This window comes from Paramisgurnus dabryanus, chromosome 17, assembly GCF_030506205.2.
Source record: "Paramisgurnus dabryanus chromosome 17, PD_genome_1.1, whole genome shotgun sequence".
In the NCBI taxonomy this organism is placed as follows: domain Eukaryota; kingdom Metazoa; phylum Chordata; class Actinopteri; order Cypriniformes; family Cobitidae; genus Paramisgurnus; species Paramisgurnus dabryanus.
In genome coordinates, this window is record NC_133353.1 from 34,974,467 (window position 1) to 34,993,957 (window position 19,491).

Genomic DNA, 19,491 nt, shown 5'->3' on the forward strand with positions numbered 1-19,491 from the left:
TAAGAGGCAGGCTCCGCGGGATTTGCGTCGGCACTTCTCTCCATTACTGCCAACATTAGTCTATCCTCTGTCTAAATTATGTAAGACTCGATTCATATTTAGTTATACATTGAAAAACCTACTCACCAAGATTAGGCTACATGTTTTTGATGAGGAAAATCATTAAATCCATTGTAAATGAATTCAGCGCGATCCTGCGCTACTGATTTGAACTTGACCGCTCATTTACCTCACAAAGCCGGAGCGGAAGCCCGAGCCCGCCCCGAGCCCGTGTAAAATGTTAGAAATGAAGCCCGAACCCGCCCGAGCCCGTCGGGTCCCGACGGGTCCCGTCGGGTTCGGGCAAAGATCTTCAGCTCTAGTCTGGATCTAATTAACAGTGCTGCCTGTGTGCAACCATTCATGTGTCTCTTATAAAAGAGCCAGCTGTATGTTGTTTACTGAACATTTTAATGTGTTTTGAGTTTTTTGGGTTCCATACTTCTGCTGTAAACTAATAAAAAAACATTAAGAATGAAATAAAAATTTAGTGGCAATAAAGAATTAATCTGAATCTGGTACATTATCCAAATAAGTGAATGATGCTTAAGTGAGTAGAGACTACAGCTACGCCCAGCTACGTTGAAAACAATATGTAGGCCTATGGTAACAATAAATCAGGGAATGTTGGTGTCACAATCATGCCGTGCCCGTGTCTGGAAACACCCAATTCCCATGAGCCTGGAGGCTAAACTGAACGACAGCCATAGTTTACAAATAAACTGAGATTCCTACTTATAGAAGCTTTCATGTGGATCTCATATGTCCTTTAAACACATTCCAAATATTCTCATTAATCCTACCCTATGGGTGAGAAGTAAATGTTAAAAACATTTCTGCCCTGGGAGAAAAAAATGTAAAAATATGTACCCCAGCTGTCACTGGGGCCGTACCCTTTCAAGAAGTACAGCTTTGCAACTAAAGAGTTCATGTAGTACCTCAGAGGTATGATATTTATACCAAAAAGTGCATATTGGTAACAAATACACATAATGATACATAGGTCCCTTTTAAATGATCCTGCCCAAATGACAGCAAATTTTGGACAATTTTTTTCTGACAGTGCAGAGTTGTTTTTTAAATCAATTCATCACACATTATGGGATTACATCATGGTTTAAAAAGTAGTAAAACCATGGTTTTGCCAGTGGTAATCAATAAACCAAAAACATGGTTACTATAAAAAATAAACATGGTTAAGTGTATGATTAAAATCTATTATAAGGCATTTAAAGGGATAGTTCACTCAAAATGATTTTTTTCAACCTTACGTTGTTCTTAACATGTATGTGTTTGTATTTTGATGAACACAAAAGAAGATATTTTTGATAAATTATGGTAAGCACACAGCTTATTATAACCATTGACTTCCATAGTAGGAAAACAAATATTATGGAAGTATTGTGATAAATAAAAAAGATATTTTAATAAATGATGGTAAGCACACAGTTGATACTCATTGAATTCCATCGTATTTGTTTTTCCTACTATGGAAGTCAATGATTACAATAAGCTGTGTGCTTACAATCATTTATCAAAATATCTTCTTCTGTGTTAATCGAAAAAAGAAATGCATACATGTTAACAAAATGAGGATGAGAATATGATGACAGAATTTTTGGTTGAACTATCCCTTTAAACAGGTTACCAAATTATTCAGTTTAATTTCATGTTTTTGATTTCACTGAGAAAAATCTGGTGACAAGTTATATCATTTTAATACCAAATAAATAAATACTGTATTATGAATCTTTCAAATTCAGGCATTTAAATGTAAATGCTTGAATACGAAACTTATACTAAAACGGAATAAATAAAGACAAACAAGCTAAGATTCAATTTGCTATATAAATTAGGAAATGCCAGTTTGTTGACTGTTTAATAGCTGTTTGCATTACAATAGACTTAATGCAACATCAAAAGCATTCAGACCAATGAAGTCATAAAAAAATACACTGATACATGGATCACACAATGATTGCGGCAGATTGCCAAATAATAAAAAAAATAACATATCACAGATTGTGTTTGATGGCTAATAAAACAAGAGTCCAAACACAGTGTTACATTTTACGAGTTTGCATTAACATGTAATTAAATATAAAATAAAGCATATTTGGCGTGTTGTCCGAAGGGAGGGCTCCGAGTCTGGAATTTTAGCCCGGACCAAGAGTACTCCCCCTCCTAAACTGGGATAGATATATCAGCAGAGGACAGAGACCTCTTTGCTCTGATTGGTTGGATTACATGACCATGCTCCTCCTAAACATAGTTAAATAAACTTAATTTATTGTTTTAAAGGCTATAAGGCTTATAAAGTACTAACATGTATTAAGTACCAACATTTATTTTTGTACACTGTCAGAAAAAAGGTAAAAAATATGTCATGGGTGCGGTACCCTTTAAAAAGGTCCTAATATGCGTAACGCCCCAGTGACAATTTTTGTACCCTTTTGTGTACTGGTTTCCTGGTCTTCTGAGAAATTTGAAAAGGGGAAAAGCCAAGGGACAAAGCAAACAGACAGCATACCCTGTATACTAGACCTGCACCTGGACCACTGATATGCCTTCTGAATTTTAACAGTCCAACAGACATATGCAGTTTTTAGGTGCAGCATAGCTAAAGTGCATCTGGAAAATAGCATCTTCAAAGTGACCCCATAAAGTATTTTCCGAAATACAAATACGAAAAATGCAAGACACATATGCTGTGAAAAATCCTGGAAGTGAAACTAGTACTGACTGTGCTCTTCAATAAAATAACTCTTTAGATCAGGTAGGTTTTTTGGCAAAAACATTAGGAGCCTTCAGGAACGGGGTTCTGGATTTTCTTGTTCAGGTACTCGAGGACAAAGACCTGCAGGATCTTGCTGAGATTGCCGATGGAGGAACGATCCAGATTCTCCTCGTTGTCATCGAAGGTGTGCCACACTGCAGGAAAGGGAGTCGAAATGAGGTGGAGAATTCGGACCCCTGTGAGAACAGAGAAACGCAGAGGCCTCAGATGAATATTTTAAATGCTTTTTAAAGGGGACATATGTAACTCTGAATTTTCCATGTTTGAGTGCTATAATTGAGTCCACAGAGCTTTTATCAACCTAGAAAATATAAAAAAGATCAACCCAGTAACTTCGTTTTGGTAAACCATTCTCTGCAAGCATGTAAAAAAATAAGTTATTGAAATTTGGCTCCCCTTGTGATGTCAGAAAGGGAATAATACCGGCCCTTAATCTGCACTATGCAACCACGGCACTGTCATTTAGTGCAGAAATCAGCTCATTTACATTTTAAAGGACACACCCAAAAATGGCACACACCTTCGCTCACACCTATAAAGTGTCAATTTTTACATGACATAATAAATAATATGTGGGGTATTTTGAGCTTGAACTTCACATACATACTCTGGGGACACCAAAGATTTATTTGACATATTTAAAAAGCCTTGTGAAATGTCCCCTTTAAATCTCAGAATACGTCTCTTACCTCGGTTGACAAAGGGTATGTGGTCATCCTGAATTAGACCCACATGCAAGTTGGGCCAGAAGTACTGAATCTCATTAGGGTGATCCTCTAGAAGACCAAGTCCATGTAGTCGTCGCTCTACAGTACAGTAAAGAAGTTATATAGATGTTTTTCATTTAAACATTAGTTTATACAGATCGTTTTAACCTGTATTAGAAGTAGCCAACGCCTCATAGGCGTCCTTCAGCCAACCCAGGGTTCTCAAGTATATTTTACTTGGTTAAATAAAAAAATTATTGTTAGGAGACTTTCAACCCTGTATGACTTTCATTTTACGTTCCTCTGTGAAAACCAAACCCAACTAAATTAGTCAGACAGCGAAACAGAATGAGTAGATGTTAAAACACAGCAGGAAAATGCTAACCGATATTTTGTAGTCTGGAAAGCCACCGCTTTGTACTGGAGAACTGGTTACCAAAGCGTGGATCAGGACCTCCAATCAAATCCAATAGCACAAACAGATCCTGAGGAGATAAAACAGCAATATTTTCCTTTTGTTGTTTGTAATGCAGTGGCGGCCGGTGACTTCTTTTTCGAGGGCACTCAATGCGAAGTTTGTCACAATATGTATGTAGCCCTTCATGTGTGTGGTTCATAATTTCAAAATATGTGTTCTGCACGCCAAGTGATCCTGTGTGCATTACGTGTCTTGTCATAATAAGTGCCTGCTGCAGATGCGTCTAAAGGGTTTATGATAAAAGAAACGCTCGCGTTTGCCAGATACTCGCATAATCTCATGCGTAATCAAAGTTTAATGTTAAAGGAGTGTCTTACGTGTATTTTGTGAACATGAGAGTCTCTTTTATCATAAGTGGTTTTGACGCATTGTGTAGTAGGCACTTATTTTGACAAAACACGTGATGCACATGGTTCACATGACGCAACAAACACATATTTTGAAAACACGAGCAACACACATGACACTCCTAACACATATTTTGAATTTGCAACCCTCGGATGACCAGTCACGAGCCGCCACTGTTGTAATGCTGCTTTTACAAATAATCTCACGATCTCACTATCTGTGATTACCCATCTGCATGCATGCAAATGATGATTTGCATATAATTTGCATTTAAATTCTCCTGCCATGATAAACATTATGGGGCAGTTTAAACTAGTCCTAGACTAAAATAAATGTAAGAACTGTCCAAACTAAAAACAACTTACACTGACATAGCTTAAAACGTATCTGTGCCCTTTGTTTTGCTTCAAAATGCACACAAGTAATGTTTTTAGTAAGGCATCTTAATTACATTTCCTAATTAAACTAAGGCCTAGTCCTGGCTTAAAATAATCCCTGTCCAGGAAACCACCCCCACATATGTGACCCTGGACCGCAAAATCTGTCATAAGGGTAATTTTTTAAAATTGAGATTTATTGCTTTCATTGGATGTATGGTTTGTTAGGATAGGACAATTTTTTGTTTGAGACACAACTATTTAAAAATCTGGAATGTGAAAGTGCAAAAAAATAATCAAAATATTGATAAAATCACCTTTAAAGTTGTCCAAATAAAGTCCTTAGCAACACATATTATTAATGATTAATAAATTTTTGTATAAATTTATAGTAGGAAATTTACAAAATATCTTCATGAAACAATATCTTTACTTTATAAACTAATAAATCAATAATTTTGACCCATACAATATATTTTTGGCTATTGCTACAAATATACCCGTGCGACTTATGACTGGTTTTGTGGTCCAGGGTCACTTTTTCTTTTTTTAAAATGAGTTGCATTTAAATGTTCGCCTTTTTTATCCACTGGACAGTGGTTGAAGCAAGATGAAAGTAAAATAATGAGTAAAATCACTCTTTCAATATTTATTGCATGATACAATAGGGTCGATTTTTACTGTATATCAACTATGTTTGTTTTCAAGCAGTGTTTGTGAGGGAACCATACAATGCCATCCAGCTGGTTGGTGCTGGTGGACCCGGCCGGGTGCGGAGTTGTCGCCATTTTGTGGGCCAGGTGCCGGGAACCATACAGAGAGTCTTCAGAGGTCCACTGATAGAGCGCCTCCTCTCCATCAAAGAACAACAGCTGTAGGGACACATCTGTACCAGAATCCTGCCAAAAACATCAACACGTACATATACTGACATCTACTGGTGATAATATGCAGCACAAACAATGTTTGATTGATCAAAGTTAATTAAATAAAGTTAACTCATTTAATAGATATTACTGCAAAACCATTTAACTTTGTCTTGAGAACACATTGCAACATGCTAACAACTACTTAAAACGTCTTAGCAATTACATAGCAACCATTCATGACCACACCATACAGATTTTGTTATGCCAGCTATCAAACTCCTCTCATTTTTACTTCTGTAAATGCAAAACCATAGTGTACAGCATGTGATATAGTTAGTAATCTGTGTAATTTCTGTGTGTTTCCACACCTTTACAGCTTTCAGTTCATCATCTTGGGCTCTTGCCAGTTCTAGGATCATAGAGCAGGGCACGGCAGAGTCTGTGGCCCCCAGAAACTCGCGCCCGTCCCACTGCGGAGGGTAGTATTTCGAGTCAAAGTGGCAGGCAAACACTAACTGACGCTTTGCAGCCGGGTTGAGAGTAGCAATGATGTTGTTAAAGGGAAGCTGGCCGTAAGGGGTATGAGCGTAGAAAGAATCTTCAGTCACTTCCCATCCTGCCTTTAGTGAGCCAAGGGTCGACTTAATATGCTGGAGACAAATAAAGATAGAGAGAGACTTACTAAAGATGGTCTAGTTATAAATATTAGCTCTCCGTCACGCGTACACCGACCTGCTGAACGTCTTGGCTTCCCGGTGAGCCTGGGTAGCGCACAACAAGCATGGACTTCAGGTCTTTCTGCCACATCCGGTCGAGATCCGTACGAGCTACAACACTGCTCAGTTCACTGGAGCTCAATGTGGTCGCTACATGTTTTAGCTGGAGAGAGAGAAAACATGCCACCGTGAGGTTTTACTGATCCTGCTCATTAACATTCTCCATCTGAGCTCATGTTTCGTCTCCACGTTCACAATCTTTGTGATGTTGTTGCATTCATGTGCAGTCTTTTAGACCAGTGGTTCTCAAACTTTTTAGCGTGCGGCCCCTCTTGTGTACGGCGCATTTCTTTGCGGCCCCCCCAAAGAAAATTTATGACAAAAAACTGTTCTAAAACTCAACTTTTAATTAAACAAAACATATTAAATGATAGAAAGTATTGCTGTTGGTTAGTAGCCTTATTTTTTTTAGGTTTAATTGCACAGAATTCATGATAAATTAATTTATTTTATAAAATGTCATAAAACTGGGCCCCCCTTGGCACCATCTTGCGGCCCCCCTGGGGGCCCCAGACCCCAGTTTGAGAACCAGTGTTTTAGACAGCAATCTTGCCTCTTTATGTGAGGAACCCCTTACAAAAATTAACCCTGATTTTACTACAGTTACAAAATATATATGGTTACTGTAGTAAAACCATGGTTTTGCAAATGGTAATTAAAAAACTTTGCACTGTAAAAAAATATGCAGTATTTTTGTCAAATCTACACATCTGTTACTTTAACTTAAAAAATTAAGTTCAACAATTTCAACTTGATTTTATAAATTCACAGGCAAAACTTAAAAAAGTAGGTTGAATTTACTTGCAAAACCAAGTTATTTTTAACTTCATGCCGAATTATTATTATTTTTTGATCGTTTTTCATAGTTAATTTTGTAAGGGACAGCTTAGAAATTAAGTGTTTTCTATAATCTCCACCATAACTTACACTAATTTCCGTTTGCATATTCAAGTTGAACATTGATGATGATAAATGTCACCAGCTTGTGTGACCCTCCTAAATGATTTTTTTTTTTAACTTGGTAAAGAGCTGATGTGCTGTCTCACTAGTAACCCGAGGGGGAATTTCTTAAGCATGTTCCTTTCATCTTAACGGGATACTTCACCCAAAAATGAAAATTCTTCTATCATTGGTAAAAATTCTTCTAAAATCATTTATTCACACTCATGTTGTTACAAACCCATATAAATTTCTTTGTTTTGATGAATCGGAGGAAGATATTTTGAGGAATGCGTTCATGAGACCCATTCACTTTCATATATTCACTTTCGTATTCTACTTTTCCTATTTTTTCCACAATGGAAGTAAATGGGGCTCATGATCGGTTTGGTCAGAACAAAGAAATTTATACAGGTTCGTAACAACATGAGAGTGAGTAAATGATGACAGAATTTAAATTTTTGGGTGAAATATCCCTCATGATGACATCAAAAACATTTATACTTTACTGGTTACCTTTTGTTGAACAAAATAAAATGCATGCAAAAAGCAGCGTTGTCAATCGACTACGAATCCATATTAAAGTAGTTTAGATTCACTTTGTCATGCAACAATTGAGGTTAATAATAAATTTGCAGTATGTGATCTTCTTTGCAATAAAAGAATCACATTAAAATCGACTTAGTTAAATTAAGACGTTTAAGCACCTTTAATAAACATGCCTTAGAAAAGATGTTATTTAACATCTTAAGATGACATATTTAAGACCTGTCAGTGCAGGTTATTTTCAGTTGAGACAGCTCAAACATCTGTCTTAGTCTAGGACTAGCCTTAAGCCTTGTCTGTGAAATCAGGGGATAATCTAATGATGAGATTATGAGCATCAAAGTTTGATTTCAGTCATTGATTTTAATCTTTGACATGGTCGTACTCAGTCAATATATATATAGTTATATTTTCACAGAATGTTCTTTACATTTAGTGGAATGATTGTATGTAGATAACAGTAAATCTAGATTTTCACAATTCACAAAATCATTAAAGAAATCCTTAAAGGTGCCAAAGCATGCATTGAAATGTTAAATGTTAAATAATTTTCTGATAACTACATAGAAGGTTTGTGGCTTTATTAAGTGCAAAAATTATCTAGAGATGGTTTAACATGTCCATTTACAACCCTAGGATTTGCCTTTAGAATAAAATGGTCTATTATTACCTAATTTGGAATGGTCATGAATAATAATGTTGAGCTCTGCTCTGATTGGCTGTTTCTCAGAGCAGCTCCTTTAGTAGTTCTGTGTGTGTGTATAAACAGATCTTATGTTTGAGTCGGTATCAGACAAAGATACAGAATTTGAGGAATAATTAATTGCTTGGAGATTGTTAATGGACGTTTCTGAGTGGTAATTTTGTTTTTTTTTAAGTATGGATCTGCAAAACGTAACTGTAACGTCAATAGTACTTCAATAGAACTTCATCCTAAATGCTAGCATACAGCATTAACTAGCATATAGCACTAACTCAGCAGTCACAATTTGCATTGTAATAACAATGTAATAAATTGTACATCATGACTGTAACGTCACCTGGAAAAAAGACTGTGGTTGTCACAGTTGGTGTTATGTTAAGATTGGTTTGTTTTTCAGCAGTCTTTTGCATGCACAAGGTTTACATAAGAAGGAGGAAACAATCGTGTTTGAGGCTCCCGAAATCTCATTACCATGCACAGAACTCTTATTATTCATCTATGCCTATAAATACAGTTTTACATTCTATGGCACCTTTAAGTTACATGGTAAGCCAAGGAGAAATTCAGGGACTCCTATTATAGTCACGTAAACATTATGGTAATTACACTCTTGCTTAACTTTAATGTTCCAGCTGAACAAGTCAACGCTTGTTTTCAGGAAGAAATAACACAGTGCATACATCTGGAAGATAATTATGTGTTCAAACTAAACCATACAGGGCAACAAAATGTTTCTGAAAGGAGAGAAAAAACATTCACAAAAGATATGATGCTGTATGAAAGGCTGTTGATTATATTATGTTCAGTGAAAACTGGTCAGGAAACCATTTTAAAACTACTAAACAAATTCAGCCCTAACCAAATGAACTCACATGAATAATGAAAACCTCTGACGGCTGTTTTTGTTTAATCTCAAAGTCCAGGTTTTCTTCTGATGTGACTATTGATTGTCATTGTGTCAAGCTCCTTATAGTGAATGTTGATAAAACATCTAGCAGATTAAATCAGCTGTTTCATATAGTTTGTGAATCTATAAATATCAAGATACTAGTCGATCAATGATGGGAACCTGCTGCCATAGCAACAAGACAATGAGAGACGGCTGAGCAACATGAACTAGAGCTTAAGATGCAAGTGACCAAATCATCTGCAAAGCCAAAGAGCAAATCTCCTTTTCATTGGTCAATTTATACAAGTAAACATTTACTAGATTCATAAAATTAAAAAGAAGATTCCCATCAAATAAAAAAAATAATAAAATTGAACAAAAGTGAGGAATTAAAATCATTATATTGGATAGATTATTAGACAGGTTAATCAATGAAGTCAGAAAAAGAAAGATTTACTTGAAATTGATTAAACATTGAATATATAAACCTAAAAACAGGTACAGTGCATGGACGCTGTTTTTATATTAAAGCCCTCATGAATGGACAGATTAAAATAACACAAATAAAAGCATTAGTTTTATAAAGGTTGATACCTTATCCTGCCGCCACAGATCAGTGTCGCAGCGCGTCAGCGTTGTCAGGATGCTGATGACCGACAGAAGACGCGCACTCGTGAACGCGGCCATCTCCTCCTGTTTAAAACTGTGTATAGCGTACTGCCAGCGCGACCTCCCAGCCTCGAGGCACCGCGGATCATGTGAGAGAGGATAACCTACGAATCATACTATAGCGAAGGCAAGGCTCATGAATATTAATTACACTCAATGACGTATGGTTTAAACACATACATTGGTAAGTTAGAGTGATTTCTAACGGTGTAAAACATTTTGTTCTTTGTGGCATTGACTTATAAAATAATCCTTTTAAAAATTATAATCATAAAAGACATTGGTAACGAGCCATACTATGATTAGCTCATGAAAATTAATTACCATAAGTAGATGCTCTTTCAATGCCCTGAAGATGACCAGAGGTAACCAAGCAACGTCAGCCCTCAGCACGTCCTCATTAATATTCATGAGATCCATATGGATGCAAAACAAAGAGCCTACTCACCTTAAGAGAGTTTTGTTGCTTTGTTTAATTTGCACAACTTTTAAATATTTTTCAGCATTTAGTTGATTTTGGTTGTAGATGACTTCTACAGGAGAATTTTCAGTTACATAAATAAACGAAATAAGCATAATTAAAAGATCGAAGAGATAATGTGTTAAGATATGGCTTATGCTGTCACAATAAATTATAATAGAAAGATATTAAGGTGAATCAATTTTTTTTGTTATACCTTAAAAGGCCAAAGAATATAAAACGAAAAGATTTTAATACTAAACTTAATATTTAACATAACTACTATTACCTTACGACTTTTAAACTGATTGATTAAATTACTGCAAATCTCCATGTTACAATAAAATAATGTTAAATACCTATTATCGATTTATGAAAACTTTAGTATCACGTGGTGCGGTGATGTCGCACGTGGCTGCACGCACGCGGAAACCCGGAAGTGTTTTGCAGCGTGCGAGTATGTTATGTGGATAGTGTCACTTTATATGATATGTTTTTTATTCGCTTGCTTATAAAATATTAATTTCGAAGTGACTGCTCATAATGGATGACACAATTTTAAGTTTGAAGACAAAGCTTTTGGATAAAGAAAGGGAGATTGCAGATTTGAAGAAGAAACTTGATCAAATGGAAAAGGTTTACAATCATTTATATACTTTATATTCAGGCAACGTTTTGTAAAGATGACCGTTTCTACGAATCATATGCATTTATGTCCTTTATTAATATACATTTGTAAAAAGACTAACAGTGGTTGATTTGAACCTATATCATTACAGGCATTTTATACCAACAATAATGAATTAACTTTATTTTTAAGCTACTGCTAGTAATAGTTTTGTTTCTTCATACTCTCATGTAGATGGAAGACTTTGTCTTGTCTCAAAAATGTCATTTTTCTCAGGGAAACTCAATATCAACAGAGTTGCAGGAGAAGGTCACTGATCTCCCACCTTTGAAATCTACAACAACATTAAACAATGATGACATCATGAGATACAGCAGACAGCTCCTCCTACCCCAACTGGGCGTTAAAGGTTATACATAAAATTTTATTATATTACTTTACATTATAGTTTAGTATATAAAACATTACATTAAACTTTCTCAGTGTATGATTAATAAATGTACTTTCCTCCCAGGCCAGGTGTCACTGTCTAATAAATCTGTTCTGGTTGTGGGATGTGGAGGTTTAGGTTGTCCTCTTGCACAGTATCTCGCCGCTGCTGGAATAGGTAAACTTGTTGTGGGCTTTTTAAATGTAGAAGTTATTTTATGTTTTTAAAATATGTATGTAAATTACATTAGTTTGGCTGTGTGTGACAGTAGCTATTACAACAACAACAACCCTTAAAGGGATAGTTCACTCAAAAATGAAAAAAAAACTGTGGAAGTGAATGGTACTCACAAACTGTTTGCAAAATTACACAAATGCTGAATCACAAAGACTGCTAACATTTGTTGGCTATTAATCCGATTTAAACAGACAACTTCTGGCCGATGCCGATACCGATATTAAACACTTGTATACAATACTATATAGTTGGTCTATTAGCTAGTTTATTTCTGCATCAAATTATTTTTACTGAACATGGATTGGATCTAATTAACATTCAACTGACCAACATAATAAGAGAGGCACAAATTAAGCTAAAACAAATATAATAAGACAGCATGACAACCTTCAAAGGTGGTTTTTGCTATTCAGCATTTATTTTATTAACAACATTAACTCATTTTTTTTACATAAAATGGATTTCTTTATGCAGTTAATTAATAAACAATCGGTATCGGCCTTTCTCGTGCTATTGCCGATGGTATCAAATTCATCAAAAATCGGCCGATAAATATCGGCGGCCGATACATCGGTGCATCACTATTGGCTATAGTTTAATGTAGTTTGTGTTTTCAGGTCGTTTGGGTCTGTTGGATTATGATTTGGTTGATATGAGTAACCTGCACAGACAGGTGCTTCATACAGAACTGACTCTAGGTCAGCCTAAAGCCCTCTCTGCAGCCCAGGCCATCAGCAGGTACTTCCTCACTAAATCTCATTAACATGAATTCAAATTAAAGGAACAATTCACACCAAATTAACAATACTGTTACTATGAATAAAACTGATTGAGACACACCCATTAAATCTCATGTCCTAGATGTTATTGACTTTGAACCTGATGCATGGTGTCATTTTTAACTGGAGAACCAATGGGGGTCTGTTCTTCACACAAAGAACATTTGAACTAAAACCCATAAGTTGTGTACTTCATGGTTGTGTATTTACATTATATTTTGTACTTACAGGTTAAACTCTGTGGTGCAGTGCGTTCCCTACCACATTCAGCTCTCCAGAGAAAATGCCATTAAACTCATTCAACAGTATCCACTGTCATTTACCTCATAACACAATAACCTTAAACCTTTCCTAAATCTAACCGTTGGCTCCTTGACCTTGTGTTTTTATGTATGACATTGTGGCAGATTGTTCGGACAATGTTCCTACAAGGTATCTTGTAAATGATGCCTGTGTACTGACCGGCAAGCCTTTAGTGTCAGCCAGCGCTTTACGAATGGAGGGACAGGTAGGAGTCTTAATAAATGTGCACATCAAACCTGCAACCAATCCGATATTTCAGTTTTAATCTGTTTTCTCCTATGACCTATTCTTTATAAGTAAGCAAGCATTTCTTTTCTTTTCTGACATGTAGCTCACCGTGTATAACTACAGAGGAGGGCCGTGTTACAGGTGTTTATACCCTTCACCTCCTCCACCTGAGACTGTCACTAACTGTTCTGATGGAGGAGTTTTGGGAGTGGGTCAGTCTTTACACAACAACCTGATGTGATTCGACTCACATCAGTAGTTCAAATGCTTCCTCGTTTCTTTTAATGCTTGCACTTTATTGATATTCTTCAAATATTCCAGTTTGATTCAACCTAAAGTGTTTAATTTACAGACTTTTATTTCAATGTGACTCTGAACCACAAAACCTAGGGGTACATTTTTTGAAATTGAGTTATTATTTTGCCGAGACACAATTATTTAAAAATCTGAAATCTGAGGGTGCTTAAAAAATCAATATATGGAAAAAATTTGTGTTGATGTCCAAATTAAGTCATAAGCAACTGTCTGCATCCACTCAGAAAAATTATGTTTTTTATAATTACGGTAGAAAATGTATAATATATCTTCATGAAACATGATCTTTACTTGATATCCTAATGATTTTTGGCAAAAAAGAAAATACAATGTATTTTTGGCTTTTGCTACGAATATACTTGTGAGACAGGTTCACAAATTTTTTTCCATTAATGTTTTTTAGCTAATTATTATTCGCATTTGCCACACCTAATTTATTATCTACACCTTAATATCAGATTAGTTTTGCTTGATGTTTTTTTATGTTTCTAAATGTTAGCTGTAAATTTATGTTTGCTTACAGTAAATAAAACTTGTGAAAAATATTGAAAAAAAATTTAATTTAAAAAGAAGATTTGCAAATTTTGGAAAACTCATAATTTGCGACAAAAGAAAATTGGAAAATAAAGCATTTTTATTTAATTTTTCACATTCAAAATACTTTAAACCTTAAATTTGCTTCCTAATTTTAGCCTTTTCTTTGAAGCTTTAAAAAGTTAAACCTTAACTTTAATAAAAAGTACAAAGTTTGAATATATCCACTTGATTTTTTGCGATTGGTCGTTTTTGTTGCAGTCATTTGTCTGTTCAACTTGATTGTTTTTTTAAAAGTCCATGTAAAGTCTGATTTAAATGTGTTCTCAGTTTCTGGCACCACAGGAAAATGTGTTATTAACCACCGAGCCAAATTTGAATGAGTAAAAGATTGCCAAATAAATAAAATATGTTATCAAAATCTTGGAAAAACAGGCAGGATTCTCTGCTTTCAAACCCTAGAGGCGTGTCCACTAATGCCGATTAAACCACGCCCACTCAGGGGAAAGCTGCCATCCCTCTCAACTTTTAAACATCGCCACAACTTAAATTGATGCTCATGATTGTTTTAGAGGCGGGGCCATGCTCGGTGGCTCCAGTGCATCATCGAGCCACTGGTTTAGGCCCGTCTAAATATTCCTGAAAACAGAAATGTGGAAAAACTGTAAAATGGTGTAACTCCACAAGTCGGAGTTTATATTGTTTGTAACGTGTTTCAGCAATACATTTCTAACATTTATAATGTGTTTAGAAACAATATGACTTTACACTGACTTTAATTTATGATCCATTTAACCATATTTGTCTCTATTACATTGCAAAAGACAGAACATAAGTTCTTCTACACATCCAACAAAAACTTGTTAGCTTTGAAATTTTTTTCTTTATATTTTTGCTGGCTTGCAAGCACTTCTGGAAAAGCAAAATTAGTTTATTTGTTTTTTTACCTTCATGTTGTAAGATTTAATATTGAGGATATGACTTTGACATGATATATTTTTGATACCTTGCAGTGCCTGGCATAATGGGTTGCCTTCAAGCATTAGAAGTACTGAAAATTGCTTCTGGTCAAGGTTGTATCCTTTCCAGCCAAGTTGAACTAAAACAACCACTGCTTATTAACACAATACAAATTACAAAAAACCTCTTTAACTGATCTGTTCAGCTTCATTTGAGAAGCAGCTGTTGATGTTTGATGGCCAGGATGGACGGTTTCGCTCCATACGTCTACGGGCCAAGCAGTCGGAGTGTGCGGTGTGTGGCGAGACGCCTACAGTAACCCAACTACAGGACTATGAGCGCTTCTGTGGCTCCGCTGCCACTGATAAGGTTATACTTTTGTTTTTTACGTTTATGCATTTGGCAGACACTTTTATCTAAAGTGACTAAAAAAGCATTCAAGTTACTTTTTTGTGTGTGTGTGCACTGGGAATCAAACCCATGACCTTTGAACTACTAATGTAATGCTCTTGCGGTTGAGCTACAGGAACGATGCAGTGTTGTTCTACATGGTGACTGAATCCCATATGTAAAAAAAAAACAACAAAACCTTTATTGTCTGGTATAAGGATTTTAAAGTTTGTCTGAAACGGGTGTCGGATCATGCGTGGTCTTCAGAAGCGCTATACTGTGTAAAAGAAAAGGTTGATTTATACTCTCTAACTTCTGTTTTGATCTCATTTTCAGTGTCGAAGACTGAATCTTTTGACTAAGGAACAGAGAGTCTCTGTGCAGGTATACATTCAGGAATTTGGGCCATGCATAGGAATGTTTCTTAATAAGGCGTGTTTAAGTTTACATTTAGTAGTTTAGATTTTATCTTTAGATGAACTCTAGCCTGTTGAAAAATGTGCAGCGTTATGTAAAGCAGATCTGATTTATGCTTAGTTTTCCTCCTTAAACTTTACATACTGTATGATTCATGACTCATTGCAGGAGTATAAAGAGATTCTGGACAGCTCAACTCCTCATCTCCTGCTCGACGTTCGGCCCAAAGTTGAGGTGGATATTTGTCATCTGCCATTCTCAATCAGTATCCTTTTCCATGCTCTGTCCCTTAAAGGTGCATTCTGTAACTTTTATAAGGATCTCTTGACCGCAATACAGTATAATATAAATAACTATATGAAGACCTTACATGATGAACTGTATTATTGTTTTATTACCTTAGAATGAGACGTTTTTATCTTCATACACCACGGGGTCCCCTTACATGGAAGTCACCATTTTCCGCCGCCATGTTTCTACAGTAAAGGTCCATTCACATTATAATTATAACTGTAAAAAATGTAGTTTTGAAAATCATTTTATATTAAAGACAATAACGAATTTCACACAATGAACGATATCGTTGGGATCACTTTCTGAGCGATTTTTTCCCTAACTGATGATCGATAAACAATTGACAGCCAATCAAATTTATTTGAATTTCAAGTGCACGCACACTTGAAATGACAGTGGAAAAGCTCATTGCTGAGGTCCATAACTAGAAAAACGAAACGCAGCGTGTTGAGGACATCTGCTGGTTATAAGCTGTGTAAATGCAACAAGAACAGCCTATTCAGTGACATGTAAACAATTGCAAAAATTTTATTATAAGAAATATAACTAATATTGAAATGCCATTAACTCTTTACCCGCCAGCGTTTAAAAAAAAAAGTTGCCAGCCAGCGCCAGCATTTTTCAGGATTTTCACAAAAGTTTAATGCCTTCCAGAAAATGTTCTTCCTTAAATATATAAACATACAATATATCAAATGAAAGAACAGACCCTCGGCTTTCAAAAAAAAAACACGTTTCATCCTATCTTCATTAGTTCTCTTTTTATGACTTCTCAAATATGGGTAGGTTTCTTCAAAAACACCAAATTTTGAGCAAAAGGCTGAAATAGTTAAATTTTTGTGAAGGACTTTTGATAGAGATCAGATTCAGAGCGATACTTTTTTAAACATACACGGACATGCAGCTGCTTGCCCTAGGGCAATACTTCTGGGTTTTATAAGTTGCGGAAATATGGTGGATAATAGCGGTATTGCGGAAAGCCGGAAATACTCGTCATTGGCAGGGACGCGTTTTCTCTTAATTGACGAGATAACTCATCAATGGCGGCGAAAGAGTTAAAGGCAAGTGCTTTGCGCAAGTGAATTAGCATTAAGTTATCGTTAAGATGTAAATGCTAATATAGTTATCGTCATAGTTATCGTTATAATGTGAATGGCCCTTAACCCTGAACGGACAAAGCGCTTGTCTTGTGGCGGCTGCCGTAGCTTCTCTTTGCGTTTCATAAGGGTGGGGTGAGCTGTGGGTTGAGCGGTTTGTTGCAATTCACAATCTCACCTCAAGATGCCGCGAAAAAATCTACACAGTGGACCTTTAATGGCTAAATGTTTCACATTTGCCGCTAAAAACACACAGCATCTAGTAGTGAGATTGTGAATTGCAACCAACTTCAATTTCAAAACGCAATGAGAATCTACAGTCGCTGCCACAGGACAAACAATGACAATGTCGTAGTCTGAGACGATGTATGGACAAAACACAATCATTTTGTCCATTTAGGGCTACTGTAGAAACATGACGGCAACTTTCAAGGAGACCTGTGGTGTATGTAGATAAAAACGGCTCATTCTTAGGTAAAAAAAAAACAATACAGTTCTTATGTAAGGTCTTTATACACCACTGATAATATAGTTATTTATATTATATTGCATTTCTGTCAAGAGATCCTTATAGAAGTAACGCGTAAAATATAAATTAAATATTTAAAATGCCCTAGAAAAGGTTTGATATAATCCAAGTTATGTTAATGTATTGATTTGGGTCAGAATGTGATTTATTTATGTATGTATTTAACGTTAATGGTGCATGCTAAAGCAGGTTTTCATTATTGTATTGTTTGTACTAATATATAACTTTTTATCTTACAGTCCTTGGGGATGGGTGTATTTTTTCTAAGTGTTCAAGACTTTTGGTCTGGTGGGCTGTAACATGGGAGGCAAAAGTACTGAAAGCTTATCTAGGGAACAGAATATACTGTAATAGTGTATAAGAGGGGGACTGTTATGACTTGGACTGGTACAGTAAGCAAGCCCACAAAAAAACCTAGCAAACTCAAAGCAGCTACTAAAACCGCTATGATTCCTTGTTTTGTACAGGCAATAACCATTTACTTTTTCAGAAAATTTAAAACCTAGTTAATTTTCTTAACTTATATGACACAGACATTCCACTTGCCAGTTTAGAGGAGAAGAAATCTGAGCACATTGCACAGTTAAAGGATAAAATCTGTGAACTTAAACAACAGCGGGGAATCAAATCAGAAGTCCCAGGTAAATTATCCATAATTCTTTCAGTATTTTATAAAACAGCAATTATTTATATTTTTTTCACCCCGTTCCCTTTCACCTCAGTGTTGCCTTTTCGCTTAAAAAAAATGTTGTGCTGAAACATTTTAAAGTTTTGAATAAACATCAACATATGCGTACTTTGAATGAGTCTGAATGAGTACTGTACACAGTAAATGCTTCTCTGATCACCCATAGCCCACAGCCATCCCTCATTAGGCTAAATAAGCTTCAGCACACACAAAATGTTGACAGATACCTCGATTTACTTGAATAGCCAATGGGGTGGAGATCATGAGGTTGCTAACTAATTATTTTCTAACACAGAACTGAAATAGTCTTCAGAAACAGCTGGCCCACTATGCAATAAAAGTACTTTATAGTTGTGAAGCTCAATTTGAGCCAGTCAAGTCCAGGCCCTGATTTTAACCGTGATACGGGCTGAGAAATTGCTGGAAAATTTCATGGTAGTACCCCAAGGAAAAGTTAGGAAATACCCCAAGGTGTATGTTACTGTATATAAACACCCCTCTGTGTTTTTTTTTTTTTTAAATGTAATTTAGTAAAAATATTAAAGATATGTTGGAAATAAGCTTATTTTATTTCGTGTTTTACCTTTCTTTAGTGTTTGTGGTGTGTAAACTTGGCAATGATTCTCAGAAGGCAGTTCAGGTCCTGGAGAAGATGTCTGGAAGAGACATTGAGGAGGTTACGCTGAAGGACATCAGTGGAGGATTGATGGCATGGGCTAACAAAATAGACCCATCTTTTCCACAATATTGACTGTTTTGGTACTGATTTTATGAATAGAAATAATAAATATTAAAGAATGTGATGTTCTTTCCATTTACCTTAATTGATTGTTTTATCAAAGTATTTGTTTCAATTGTTTTGACATACTTAAATTATTATATGTTTATGTAAGTTTCTCTTGCGTCATTCTTCAACTGGAGTGCCAAACGACAGGCAGAATTAGTAAAAACACTTTATTTTAAAAAAGGTTATTGCTATGTTATGTAATGTAAAATATATGTAATAACCACGTAATGTGCATTAAAATTGTTCAATTGTTGCAGTACATCACAGGATATCTCTCT

At 35.7% G+C, this 19,491-nt stretch overlaps 2 protein-coding genes across 2 annotated transcripts; one reads left to right on the forward strand and one right to left on the reverse strand.

Moving 5' to 3' along the window:
* Positions 1-1,873: 1,873 nt before the first annotated feature.
* On the reverse strand, positions 1,874-10,232 carry qpct (glutaminyl-peptide cyclotransferase). The gene is made up of 7 exons (XM_065288139.2): positions 10,063-10,232; positions 6,348-6,494; positions 5,984-6,265; positions 5,478-5,645; positions 3,929-4,028; positions 3,526-3,642; positions 1,874-3,012 (listed from the first exon to the last, which is right to left on the reverse strand). The coding sequence occupies exons 1-7, from the start codon at positions 10,153-10,155 to the stop codon at positions 2,837-2,839; spliced, it is 1,083 nt and encodes a 360-aa protein (XP_065144211.2). The 5' UTR covers positions 10,156-10,232; the 3' UTR covers positions 1,874-2,836.
* Positions 10,233-11,137: 905 nt separating this feature from the next.
* Positions 11,138-19,471, forward strand: mocs3 (molybdenum cofactor synthesis 3). Its single transcript, XM_073812459.1, has 13 exons — positions 11,138-11,233; positions 11,502-11,634; positions 11,740-11,832; positions 12,510-12,630; positions 12,902-12,976; positions 13,062-13,179; positions 13,306-13,414; positions 15,065-15,127; positions 15,217-15,380; positions 15,738-15,785; positions 15,987-16,083; positions 18,272-18,379; positions 19,020-19,471. Exons 1-13 carry the CDS (start codon positions 11,141-11,143, stop codon positions 19,175-19,177), a joined length of 1,380 nt encoding a protein of 459 aa, XP_073668560.1. The 5' UTR covers positions 11,138-11,140; the 3' UTR covers positions 19,178-19,471.
* The last annotated feature ends 20 nt before the right edge of the window (positions 19,472-19,491 follow it).

What these genes read in the sequence shown, in the direction of transcription:
- qpct (XM_065288139.2), bottom strand. Translation starts at nt 10,155, where the DNA reads ATGGCCGCGTTCACGAGTGCGCGTCTTCTGTCGGTCATCAGCATCCTG. An exon ending in ATCTGTGGCGGCAGGATAAG is followed by an intron (nt 6,495 to 10,062) that starts GTATCAACCTTT and finishes CTCTCTCTCCAG; the next exon opens with CTAAAACATGTAGCGACCAC. An exon ending in ATGAACTGAAAGCTGTAAAG is followed by an intron (nt 5,646 to 5,983) that starts GTGTGGAAACAC and finishes TGTTTTTGGCAG; the next exon opens with GATTCTGGTACAGATGTGTC.
- mocs3 (XM_073812459.1), top strand. Translation starts at nt 11,141, where the DNA reads ATGGATGACACAATTTTAAGTTTGAAGACAAAGCTTTTGGATAAAGAA. An exon ending in CTTTACGAATGGAGGGACAG is followed by an intron (nt 13,180 to 13,305) that starts GTAGGAGTCTTA and finishes TCTGACATGTAG; the next exon opens with CTCACCGTGTATAACTACAG. An exon ending in GCTCCGCTGCCACTGATAAG is followed by an intron (nt 15,381 to 15,737) that starts GTTATACTTTTG and finishes TCTCATTTTCAG; the next exon opens with TGTCGAAGACTGAATCTTTT.